We start from the raw sequence: 12,915 nt of genomic DNA, 5'->3' as shown, positions 1-12,915 counted from the left end.
ATTACATATGGCAACCATTTTTCCATTTGTTCTAAACATTTTATCCAGATTGTCTGTAGCTCTTTAACTTGAAACGATGCTTTCTAATCTCTAGAAGGTTTTAACATTTGCACAGTCTAAATCGACCACTATTTTTCTCTGTAATTCCTTTTATTACTTCTTCTCATGCTTTGTTGGCTCTTAAGCAGAGACTGTGAAATAGTCAGTTCATATTATTTGGTTTCTCTTAATTTATTTCTCACATTTAAATCATTAATATGTCTGGTTAATATTGGGGTATTCTGTATAAGGTAAGACTTTTATTTATTCTCCTCAAATCAGAAAAATTTAAGCATTATCAGAAAATGTAATTTGGTTCAATTCTGATATTTGGGAGTTTATGTACTAGTCCAGTATGTCTAGTTATAAGAAAATTTTAAAAATATACTAGATATTTAAGAAGGTATTTTCTCTATGTGGTATGAAATTATAAATAAACTATGTGAATTTACTTTGTTGACTATATTAATTTATCAAATATGCTATGTAATTTCCCTTTGAATTGATCTCATGTAGCTAAGTAACATGGTGTCAAAATATGTTAAAAAAAAAAACAAACTGTTTTCAGTGCTGCAGACATGCTTAGTCTTTTTTTTCATGCATTTTTTAATATGAAATTTAACAGGAAGTTAGAGAGAAATACACTGTTCATTGCTTGCTGCTTCCATGGAAGCTCCGTGTCTTCTGTAGTTTAGAACAGATAAAAATTATAGAATGAGAAGACATAATTTGGGTGCAAAAAATTTAGCTGTTTCCATTTAAAGCTTCTAAGTCAACTGTTTTGCCAGAATTAAATCCATTAACTCACCAAAAATCAATAACTCAACATAAACCTATGTTAGGCAAATTGATCTTTTATGTTAGCATTTAATATAATTAAAATGATAAACATAAATGATACTCACTGAATTGTAAGGTTGTAAATAAAATCATTTGTTTTTGGATACTGAAGGTTGTTATGAAAGATTTGGGGAGAATTAGTATTATTTCCTTTTTTTAAAGATTTTTTTATGTAGACCATTTTTAAAGTCCTTTTTGAATTTGTTTCAATCCTGCTTCTGTTTTACCTTTTGGTGTTTCAGCTGCAAGGCATGTGGGATCTTAGCTTTGCAACCAGGGATCGAACGAACACCCCCTGGATTGGAAGGCTAAGTCTTAACCACTGGACCACCAGTGAAGTCCTAGTATTATTTCTAACGAAGGCAGAAGAGTAGCAAATAAGTTTAGGAAGACAAGTGCTCACTGGAGTATGCTGGGTATGAAGCAGTATAACTTCTGATCTCTTTACTTTCTACTCTTAATTTAAAATATTCCTATAAAATATATGAACCAACATTATTTGAGCTACTTGGCCTTCACATGAATGTAAATATATTTACAGATACATGTAAAGATATATTCTTGGATAGTTTGCAAAATGCATTTCCAGGGGCCAGCATTTAAAATGCTAGGCATCCCTAAAAAAATACAAAATCTGTACCATAACACCTGAAAATCTTAGGACTACTACATGAATCTAGATGCCATAAAAACTTAGAAATAAACAGAAGCAACACAGAAGTATTTTCATTCTATCTACTGTGTGTAGGCATGGCAAGGGGCTGCCATGATGCAGAGCTGAATTTACTGGTGGCATTGTGTCAATGAAGCATGGGGATTACCATAGTGCCCTTATTTGTTAACCTTGCAACCCATTAAAAAATTATAGCCTGCTGGACAGTCATAGCCTCTTTGTGAAAAGAGAGAAAGAAAATACGCTTTTGTGTTACCAGGGTATTTTTTCCTACAATTAATCTTTTTCTTCTCTTCACAATGGTCAACACAAATTGCCAGGTGCACCATAATTAAGAAGAAAAACATCTCCCCCCGAAAAAGAAGCAACTCTGCACATTATTCAAAGAAATGATGTGATGTCATTGTACACTTCTGAATACAACAGAAGTTGTATTTGACTCTGTGGTCAAATGGCCACTCTCCAGTTATATAAATCCTGTACCATATTTCTCTCAAGGAAAATGCAGGTGCAGTTAAGTCCTATCAAATTCAGTGTATAACCATTTTATCAAAACAAAGACATAAAACAAGCAGTTGGTTGACTATTTTATTTTTAAACTTCATACTTAGTTGATACTTAGTTCCTCAGCTTTCATTTGGACATTATTTACTGGTTTAGTGAATGGGGGCAGAGTGTGACTTAGGTTAATAAGAAGAAAATTTAATAGTGCATCTAGGTCTGTGAATCTGAACCTTCTAGATTCTTACCTTCTACTTAATGTACAGATTTCAACAGAAGAAATAGATATATTTCACTTGTTTGTTCCCTCTTATCAAAATTGTACCTTGATCTCTGCCTCCCACCCTCAACTTCATCCCTTTCTATTTCCTCCTGGTGTCCTAAGCCAAATTCTAGTTAAAGCGTATATAAAGGAGGGAAAAAGAAAAAAGAATGAAATCAGAAAAGGTAGGAGATATGTGGAATATTCTGGAAAAGTGTGTATCAACATAAAAAAAATGAACTGAAATGAAGGTTCCTGCGAAGATAGAACACAGTCACTTCAAATCTACAGAATAAAGGTAGGCAACTAACAAATCAAGTATCTGGCTTTGCCTGTCTTTTCTGGAAGTTCCAACCCTACCCATTTTTACCTGAGATGCACTGATGAGAAGAAACTCGTCTAGTAATTGGCTTATGAGGATAGACTCCAAAATAAAGAGGCTTCAGTTGCTGTGACAAGATCATTTCATTCAGTTTTTTCTGCAGAATGAAATATTCTTCAGATAGCTTTGAGACCTAAAAAAGAAGGTCAGGCATCCAGTTAAATCAAAGAAAGGCCTTCAGCCATCTCCACAGACACCCTGGGGATCTGATCAATTTCTGATCTGCTCCTTGTGGGGTTCAATGTCCTTCTTCTCCGAGACTCACCCTGACCCTGCAGCAGGTCAGACAGAGTGCTCACTCTAGGAAACCTCCTGTTCTGCACACCATCTCACATTTTCCAATCCAAACTGCCAAACCCATCACCCTCCAGAAGTGTTCTCTGCTGGTAACTCCTTCCTGGAGTCCCTGAGCTCTGTCTTCCCTTCTTAACCATTCTGCTGCCCTGGCTTTTCTTTTACCCTGAGGAACCCGTCTGCTGACTTAGACTGTATTAACTCCCTCCTTTCCTGTCCAGGCTTCTCCACTTGGCTTTATTTTTTAATTTTTTAAAAACTTTTTATTTTGTGTTGGGGTATAGCTGATTAACAATGTTGTGACCGTTTCAGGTGAACAGCAAAGGGACTCAGCCATACGTGTATATGTATCCATTTTCCCCCAAACTCCCCTCCCATTCAGGCTGCCACATAACATCGAGCAGAGTTCCCTCTGCTGCACAGTATGTCCTTGTTGGTTATCCATTTTAAATGTACCAGAGTGTACATGTCCATCCCAAACTCCCTTACTATCCCTTCCCCTCATCCTTCCCCCAGCAATCGTAAGTTCATTCTCTAAGTCTGTGAGTCTGTTTCTGATTTGTGAGTTCATTTGCATCATTCATTTTTCGACTCCACATATAAGGGATGTCATATGATAGGGCTACTTTCTTCCTCGTTCCATCTGGGCCCCTCTCTCTACCCTGTCTGACAATACAACCTGCTAGGCTGAAGTGGGGCTCCTACTTTCCTGTCTCTACCACTGCTCCCGTGAGCACTGAGTCCATCCCCATGGTATTATCAGGCAGCGCTAGGTAGATGCCCAGCTACTATACATCCTCCTGAATGCTCAGTCCTAGAGCAGGTCAGGGTCCTAATCTCTGCTTTGGTCTTTATAGTGAGCACGTTAATCACAGGAAAGGAAAGGCCGCATGTATATTAAACTCATTATTTCCATGTGCTTAAACCGAAAAGGACAGGAAGAGGATGAATTTATCAATGACTGGTCTATGAATAGCTAGAGATTGGAGATGTTCAGGGCACATCCATAGCAGTCTGGGGGTGTCCACAGGCAGTGGGCTCAGCCACCATCAGACAATAAGTAGAGATTAGAGACTCAGGAGTAATAGGTAATAACCAATTATGAGATTTCTAACCCATTATGCTATTTCTTCTATGATTTCTTACACTATTGACTTTCCTGGTAGTACATACACATTTACAATATGCATTTTAGAGGTCATCTAGTGACACTCCTTCACTTTACACAGGAGACTATAAGGGTGCTGACACCTAAAGTGGAGAAGGCAGTGGCACCCCACTCCTGCACTCTTGCCTGGGAAATCCCATGGACGGAGGAGCCTGGTGGGCTGCAGTCCACGGGCTCGTGAAGAGTCGGACATGACTGAGCGACTTCACTTCCACTTTTCACTTTCATGCATTGGAGAAGGCAATGGCACCCCACTCCTGCACTCTTGCCTGGGAAATCCCATGGACGGAGGAGCCTGGTGGGCTGCAGTCCACGGGCTCGTGAAGAGTCGGACATGACTGAGCGACTTCACTTCCACTTTTCACTTTCATGCATTGGAGAAGGAAATGGCAACCCACTCCAGTGTTCTTGCCTGGAGAATCCCATGGACGGGGGAGCCTGGTGGGCTGCTGTCTATGGGGTCGCACAGAGTCGGACACGACTGATGTGACTTAGCAGCAGCAGACACCTAAAGGGATCTTCTCAAGGTCAAATACCTAGAAAGAGAGAGAGCCTGAAGGGGGCAGGGACAAGGCCGTCCCTGTGATGTCTCTGTAGCACTAATTCATCAGAGTTCCATGTACAGTAAGTCCCCTACATATAAACCTTCAAGTTGTGAACTTTCAAAGACGCAAACGTGCGTTCACATGTCCAATCACACAAGGTCACACGTCTGGCATACGCTGTCACGTGCGTGCATCCTCTACCAGTAGCTCTGCTTTTGTGTACTTTACTGTACAGCACTGTGTAGAGTACACCACTGCAGTATCTTTATTTATTGCCTGTTCACTCGATGCCAGCCCCTGTAGGCCAGCTGTCGTATGGTACTACTCTACTTTTCAAGGTACTGTACTGTAAGATTAAAAATGTTTTTTTGTTTGTTTTATATATTATTTGTGTGAAAAGTATTGTAAACCTGTGACATTACAATATATATAGCTGATTGCATTAGTTGGGTACTTAGGCTAACTCTGTTGAACTTAGGAACAAACTGGACTTATGAACACACACTTGGAACGGAACTCCTTTGTACCTGGGGGACTTACTGTACACTCAGAAGTTCTATCGCCCTTTTTACAAACAGCTGAAACACACCTACGAACAGCATGAGATATTCTTCAAGAGGGAATTTTCCTTTGTGATTTTTCTTTATGGTTCCTCACTGTTGTTATGATAGAACATGCAGATGTTCATCTTCACTGCACTTGTGTTCAGTAATGGTACTCACCTGATTCTGGTGCATAATTATGTCTTCTTAAAATATGGGGTAGAGAAAGCATAGACTCTAGAAGATTTTGAAAACTTTTTTTTAACACTATAATGGGAGATCTCAGAAACATGGAAATTTGCACTGTCAAATGCCAGCATTTTAGTAGGCTGTATCACTCAATGACTAGTCTCTTTACTATACTAGATTTCTATCATATATTATACTATTTTTATCATAGAAAATTGTTTTAAAATATATGGCTATTTGAATAGCACAGCCTCTGAAACATTTTATTGAAAAGGTTTGCAGTCTCATAAAAACAGATGGAACAGTTACCAACTGTTTGTTTAACTCAGCTATTGTGGAGTTCCTAGAGATCTGTACTAGTAAACACATCTGTTCCTTTACGTACCTGTCTTGAAAAAATTGCCAAGTCACACGCTTCTTTTTCTGAAATTGCTTTTGCATCTTTATAACTCTTCATCCCGATGTTACAAGAGTCCTCAAGTTTTGTGGGGTAGGAATACAAATTGAGAGTATTTCTTGCTACTTCTGTCGGTGTTGTAACGACCTTTGGATTTCTAAAAGAAGACATCCTGTCCTTCCGTAACTGCTGCCTCCTCTTGTAGCCCCGGTATTTGCTCTGAATGAACACCGCGGCTCTGTCTTCTTCCTGGGCTTGCATGGCTGGTTTCACCTGCCTCTCCTGGACCGCCCCGTGGCTCAGATGGCTCCTCTGACGGCTGCATACACGTGTGTTCTGGGTGATCACAGATGTCTTCTTTTCTTTGTCTTTGCTATTTTCATTTTGACAAACCGACCTCTCGCTGAGACAAGGGTCTAATGTCTTTTTGCAAGAAGGCTTGTTAGGACCTGGAGTCTTCTTGTCTGCTGACCAAAGTCCTGGGTAACTTGGCCTTTCTGATAGGGCCTTCTGTTCTAGACATGCTGCTTTCAAGTCTTCGAAATTCCTTTCCTCTGTGTACTTCTGATAAAAATTCTGGACCACTGTGTCCTCCTTTCCTATTTTCCTTATCTCACTATTTTCTTCCAAGTCTTTCATATACTTGTTACTGGTGTTTGCTTCTGCCCAAGCATCCTGCACCGGATATAGTTCTTGCTTAGCCTCTTCCTCATACACGTTGTTCATTTTTTTCTGAGTCTGATATCCTCTGTTGTTACTTTCCACAGCATTCGTGGCTTCCCCCTCAGCTTTGAAAGTACAAGTCTTCACTACAGATGTATTCCCTTTATTATTAATATTTGGAGCTGGAATGACGGTTTCATTCGCAGAGACTGAATTCTCTGTCTGTTTCTTCACAAAAGATTCCCTGTGTAAAATATATTGCATCAGAATATATGATACTAAACTAGAGTTTATTACCTTGTTCAGTAATAGCACTGTTATGTTGGGAGAAAAGCAAAAGAGGCAAAAAAACTCAAAATTAAAAACTTATCATGTCACAATAATCAAGTGTTTCCCCAAACTGTCCTTTCTAGGGACAACCATGATGGCTACGCAGATAATGAGAAAACCAGCATCAACTTAAAAGTGAGAAATAACCTAGCATAATTTCACTTGCTGAGGTATCAAAATTCTAGGAATTTAATCGCTTTAAGGAGAAAAACCAGTATCGCATATTAATACATACACAAGAAACCTAGAAACATGGTATAGATGAACTTATTTGCAGGCAGGAATAGAGATGCAGACGTAGAGAATGGACAGGACGTGGCATGAAGGGGGATGGAATGAAGAGAATAGAACTGATGTACTGGACTGCCATGTGTAAAATAAATAGCTAATGGGAACTTGCTGTATGGCACAGGGAGCTCAGTTCAGTGCTCTATAATGACCTAGATGAGTAGAATGAAGGAGGGGATATGAAGAAGGTCCAAGAAGGAGGAGATATGTGTATACATACAGCTGATTCACTTCATTGTAGAGCAGAAACTAATACAATATTGTAAAGCAACTATATCCCAATTAAAAATAAAGAGGTATGTCCTTTTCCAAACAAAGTACCTACAGTGAGAAGTGTGTAAACTATATAGTGTAGAAACCATATCTAGATTTTTGAGACCAGTATTGGGGATGTTCATTAGGCTGGCATGCTGTACTTTGATGACCTCTACATCTATGGATCACAGAAAATATCTTACAAAATTAAAGGAAAAGCAGTGTTCCTGCTACAGTTCATGATCTTGTATATGCTGGCCAAAATTTCACAGCTGTGCCTTTATTAATATCCTTTCCAAAGGCTACTTGGAATGATTTTCACTTAACTTGAAAATAAGATCTTTTTTAAGAAGGAAAGTGTGGTCATTGGAATGAAATGCCAACAAACTCTCAACTAGAATAAAGGACACAGAAGTGGCCACGGGGTGTCCACTGACATTTGATGCCTCACTGTTAGGAACCCGGTTAGGTATGAGAAAGACTGTGGACTTTATTTCATGACTTTCCAGTGTGAAAAATCTATAATGTCAAGATAGTATAAGAATGAATATTATTTTACCTTTTATTTGCAAAGTTTTTCTTGTAGTCCAATTCCTGATCTTGAGCCTGAATGGTTTTTACTGCTGTGTTTTGTGTGTTAACAGTTTCCTTCCTTTGTTTCCTGGCTAGATGGCCTCTTGCAGCTGAAACATACGAAGCCCAAAATAATGTTATTTATAATATATAATAAATATTACTTCAATGGGTAGAAACAAATGAGTTTTGACCATCAATGTCAAAGAGGAAAATGAAATTAAAGACTACAAATAGAATAGGTTCGTAAAAAATATGCGACTCATTAACAAGACTGTTCCAGATGACAAGCTTTAGCAAGAAAATAATTAAAGTACCTTTCATGTTAAGGGGAGTATTAATATGAAACTAAAATGATAGAGATGACCGAAGTTGATGAAAAAATGGACTCACTCATTTGTTAAAAATCTGCTGATGTTTATGTTCCTTTCATTTTTGCCATGTTCAAACTATTCATGGGAGAAAACCCCTATTATCTAAGTACATGGCTTGGACCTTTTGGCCAATTATCTTTGGAGCCGGATATATTTCAAAATTCAGATTTAAAGTTTAAAACATTTTTTTAGAAAAGTAATTCAGGACAAATTAACATATATTTGGTAACATTCCCCATGGCAATTCAGCATTCCATAATCAAACAGATGATTATTTTGCCAGAAAAACACATAATTGTTACTAACTGGAATGAATAAAGGACTATGAATATTAGGTCATGTTTCACTTTCAAGTGAGTTATGAAAAATCTCTTTTCTCAGTGTTTTATGAAGTTTGGAATTGAGGATAAAGAATTAAATCTCAGTTACAGGGTTTTCATTTTTGATGACCCAGTGAGTCATAAAAAGGGCTTAAATGAGCTTTTACAGATGGACAGAAGTGGACCTCGAATCTCTTGTTAGTCAGCTGCTCTGCCCACCGTGGTAGTGTTCTTAAGAATGTAGGTTGCAAATAAATGCTGGATCATAAAATCAATTTACTGGGCCAAATCTAGCATCTAGAAATGAAATGGAATAAATCAGAATAGAAAACTATCAGAGTGCATTGTGCATAGTATGTATATTGGGTTATAGAGTAAAATACACTTCTTATTATGGATATTTAGTTGAAAGTCTTTAAAAGATGGCTTCCCTGGTGGCTCAGAGGTTAAAGAGTCTGCCTGCAATGCTGAGGACCTGGGTTCGATCCCTGGGTCAGGAAGATCCCCCTGGAGAAGGAAATGGCAACCCACTCCAGTATTCTTGCCTGGAGAATCCCATGGACGGAGGAGGCTGGTGGGCTACAGTCCATGGGGTCACAAAGAGCTGGACACGACTGAGTGCTTCACTTTCTTTCTTTCTTTCTTTCTTTCTTTCTTTCTTTAAAAGATACTGAATAAAGCCAGGCTGGATTCTAAATTTTGCTTCTTATAGAAAAACAGAAAGTGAAATCCAAACTCTATTAATATGTTTAATAAAAACTTGTGAAATATGACTATAAATATTCTTTCCCTATGGTTAATAGAAAGAAATGGATGCCCTTTAACAAAATGAGATTTCATTAATTTGTCAAAAAGTATGGCAAGTGTAACCTTTGGAATAAAATAGGGAAAATGATATTGTCCAATGGGTTATAATAATATGATTCTTGAAATGTACAATTAATTCAGTATCTTGCACAATAGGTCAATTGTGTTTCATTGTGACAGCAAATTTAAGAATTATTCTGTTTAAAACAAAACATTTATTCAGATATTAAAAGTGTCAATCTCTAAAACAATCATTCAGATTTAATACAGAGAAAGTATCAATTGAAATTAAACACAAAACCTACATAAGACTGGAGGTTTGTAAGTAAGATTTGATTTCATGCCCACATCTAAACATAGCATTATATTTTGTTACACAGTGAGATGCTCTGAGTGGTTACCTGACTGTATTATTATAGCGCTCTCTTTCCTTTTCTCCTGTATTTTTTGGTATCTTCTTGAACCCAAGAATCCTCTGACACAGGCTTGAATCAAAATCAGCTTGTCAATGGCTTCCTTTCGCATTAAATTTAACTGTTCCACATGATAATATTTAAGGAACACCTTAAAAGAATTAAAATAAAATGCAAATAAAACTATGGCATGCAGGTATGAAACAGTCATGTGGTGCTCAGAAGACCAGATTATGTTCAAAATATTTTTTTGACTTTGGAAATCACTATCTTTTGCTTCTTTGGCTTGGGTGTTGCTATCACCTTATAGATTTTTATGTTTGAAGATAGTCCCTCTTTGAGGTCGCAAAGAGTCTGACACGACTGAACGACTAACACTTTCACTGTCACACAGTTTAACAATCATACTGTTTCTTTGCAATGGGTATCCAGCTTTTGTTGGATGGCCCAGTACGAGTGGAAGATATCAAACTCTTTCATCAAGGTTTTAGCAATAGATACTCTGGGCAAACCTAATTTTTATGCTATTTTGAAAGCCCAAACTTAAAAATTCTTACAAACCTAATGTGTAAGAGAGAGGACAATTATAGGAGTTCATTCACCAATTGCTTATTGAGACCTATGCTACATACTTTTCTGCAAGGATACCAGGGACACTTTCTGCAAGGATACCAGGGGCATTGCCCTCAGGCGCTCACAGAGTTGTCAGCGGAGAGAATAAGGCAGAGAGAGGGCCCCATGGAGAATGAACAACTTTCTTACTGGACCCAGTGGCCACCGTAAAGACCAGACGGCTGATTTTCAATGATTCTAAAATCAAAATGAATGAAAGCAACAGGGGAGCCTGAAGACTAAGAGTTTTCAGCCTCCCCCAGGAAACAGGAAGGTATATTTTTTATTTTAATGGTTGAATGTATTAATGAAAATCACCTCAAAGAGAGTTGATTGAATCCACTAAGAAAGTCACTTAAATTCAAATTTAAGAGCTGAGTCATGAGACCTGGTGACCCTAACTATAGAACTCTCCCAGTACTTTGAAGCTTGGCACCAAGGGCCAACAGTTTAACATTACAGGTCTTGACTGAATTTAGTTTTAATTTCTACAAGACTCTAGACGTTAATATATTTAGTCCATTCTACTGTTGACAATTCATTTAAAATTCAATCTATCTAAAAAGGTCATTTTTTTTTTTTGCACAACATTAGAAATGTTCTTATATTGTATCCATCCTAATGAGTTGGAAAAGGTGAAGTGGAAAAATACAAATAGCTTTAAAATGCTACTTAAATATCATGAAAAACTGGAACTGCAAAGGCCTTTTTACAAGTTAAAACTCCATTTGAAGTTAGGCATGTGTTTCAGACCATAAATCATGAGATTTCAGCCAGAAAAATTCATCTTTGTGAGAATCTGAAAGAAAATGGTGTGAGAAAAATACAGATTAAAAAAAATCTTTCTAATGCTCAGAAATTCCCCTCACTAAATACTAAGGTAAATATGGATTTCTGAATACAGAATATGGACTTCCCTGATAGCTCAGTTGGTAAAGAATCCACCTGCAAGGTGGGAGACCTGGTTCAATTCCAGTGTCAGGAAGATCTGCGAGAGAAGGGATAAGCTACCCACTCCAGTATTCTCGGGCGTCCCTTGTGGCTCAGCTGGTAAAGAATCTGCCGGTAATGCAGGAGACCTGGGTTCAATCCCTGGGTTGGGAAGATCCCCTGGAGAAGGGAAAGGCTACCCACTCCAGTATGCTGGCCTGGAGAATTCCTTGGACTGCTTAGTCCATGGGGTCACAAAGAGTTGGACATGACTGAGCAACCTTCACATCACTGAATATGGAGAACACTCAGTATAAGATAAAACACTTTAAAATTCCCTAAATTTTTACAGGACTAACTTGTCTTTTTAAAAATTAATTTTTATGGGAGTATAGTTGATTTACAATGTTGTATTAGTTCTTGCTGTACAGCAAAGTGAATCAGTTACAAGAAAGACAAATATCATATGATATTGCTTATATGTGGAATCTAAAAAATATAGTACAAATGAACTTATTCAAAAAACAGAAATAGAGTCACAGATGTAGAAAACTAATGGTTATCAAGGAGGAAATGAGTGGGGGGATAAATTAGGAGACTGGGATTGACAAATAGATATTACTATATATATAATAGATAACTAACAGGCCTAACTTTTCATCTGAACATTATGAAAATCCTAACTTTTCATCTGAACATTATGAAAATCCTGTCCCACACCTCCTGAAGCTAATACAAATTTCTTGGCAAATGTGGAATTTCAGTCCACATCTATGGTGTGGCTGATAGCAGTTAACTCTTCAGTGGTCAATCTGAGCACATCTGCCTTAGCTTGGCTCTTTCTCCATCCTCCCCAATAATACATTTAGTGTCCTCCCAGGACCTGGTACCATGTTTATCTCCTTATCTCCATCTTGTTTGTAACGCTGTGAGGATATCTGAGAAGAAAATACATCCTTTTTCCAAGAACCCATCTGTCTTACTTCCATATTCAAAATGGATTATGATTTTGTACTTCATTCTTTAAGGGATTAAATAAGCTAAGATCTCATAGGCTCTCAAATTTGATTCATAAACATTCCAGTATCCAAATCCTATAGTGAGTCTAGTAATAACATTTCACTCCAGATAAATTTCAAGTTTATAACAGAAACAGATTTGAGAATTAGGAAAAAAGAAAAACAGAATCCTACTGAATTCATTATGATTTTCAACAGCTTTCTGACTATATTTGGTGGTAACAAAACAGAGAAAATAAAAAATTTTCTAGACTCGTACGTTCCACCCTTTCGGGGATAAATCTTCAAGATATATTTTTCTTGAATTTATTAAAAGAAATCTGTATGAGAGCAAAATATCTAATTCTGCTGAAGAAAGAAATGTTTATGAATTTATCAATTTTCTTTCCCTATTACAAGCTACAGATTCTATAACATGAAAAGCCATGATATTTTCTACCATTGCAATATGTAATTTTCCATACATCCACTATAAGTATTACTTTTTTCCCTTGAAAAT

At 37.4% G+C, this 12,915-nt stretch overlaps 1 protein-coding gene across 6 annotated transcripts in view; it reads right to left on the bottom strand.

The window, feature by feature from the left end:
* The window catches only part of MYO3A (myosin IIIA), a 174,406-nt gene that overhangs the window by 20,533 nt on the left and 140,958 nt on the right, over positions 1 to 12,915 (bottom strand). For 5 of the 6 annotated variants that reach the window (XM_061436041.1, XM_061436044.1, XM_061436043.1 and 2 more), the window contains exons 28-31: positions 9,844 to 10,006; positions 7,928 to 8,051; positions 5,821 to 6,739; positions 2,686 to 2,830 (exon numbers count right to left, since the gene is read on the bottom strand). In XM_061436041.1, the coding sequence (XP_061292025.1) occupies positions 2,686 to 2,830; positions 5,821 to 6,739; positions 7,928 to 8,051; positions 9,844 to 10,006 (1,351 nt within the window). Of the gene's footprint in view, positions 1 to 2,685; positions 2,831 to 5,820; positions 6,740 to 7,927; positions 8,052 to 9,843; positions 11,267 to 12,915 lie in introns of those variants that run through there. The other variant, XM_061436045.1, reaches the window with a different exon arrangement.

Source organism: Bos javanicus, chromosome 13 (assembly GCF_032452875.1).
Source record: "Bos javanicus breed banteng chromosome 13, ARS-OSU_banteng_1.0, whole genome shotgun sequence".
Lineage (NCBI taxonomy): Eukaryota > Metazoa > Chordata > Mammalia > Artiodactyla > Bovidae > Bos > Bos javanicus.
Note: the sequence above shows the minus strand (reverse complement) of the source record. Positions and strands in the feature narration are given on the sequence as shown.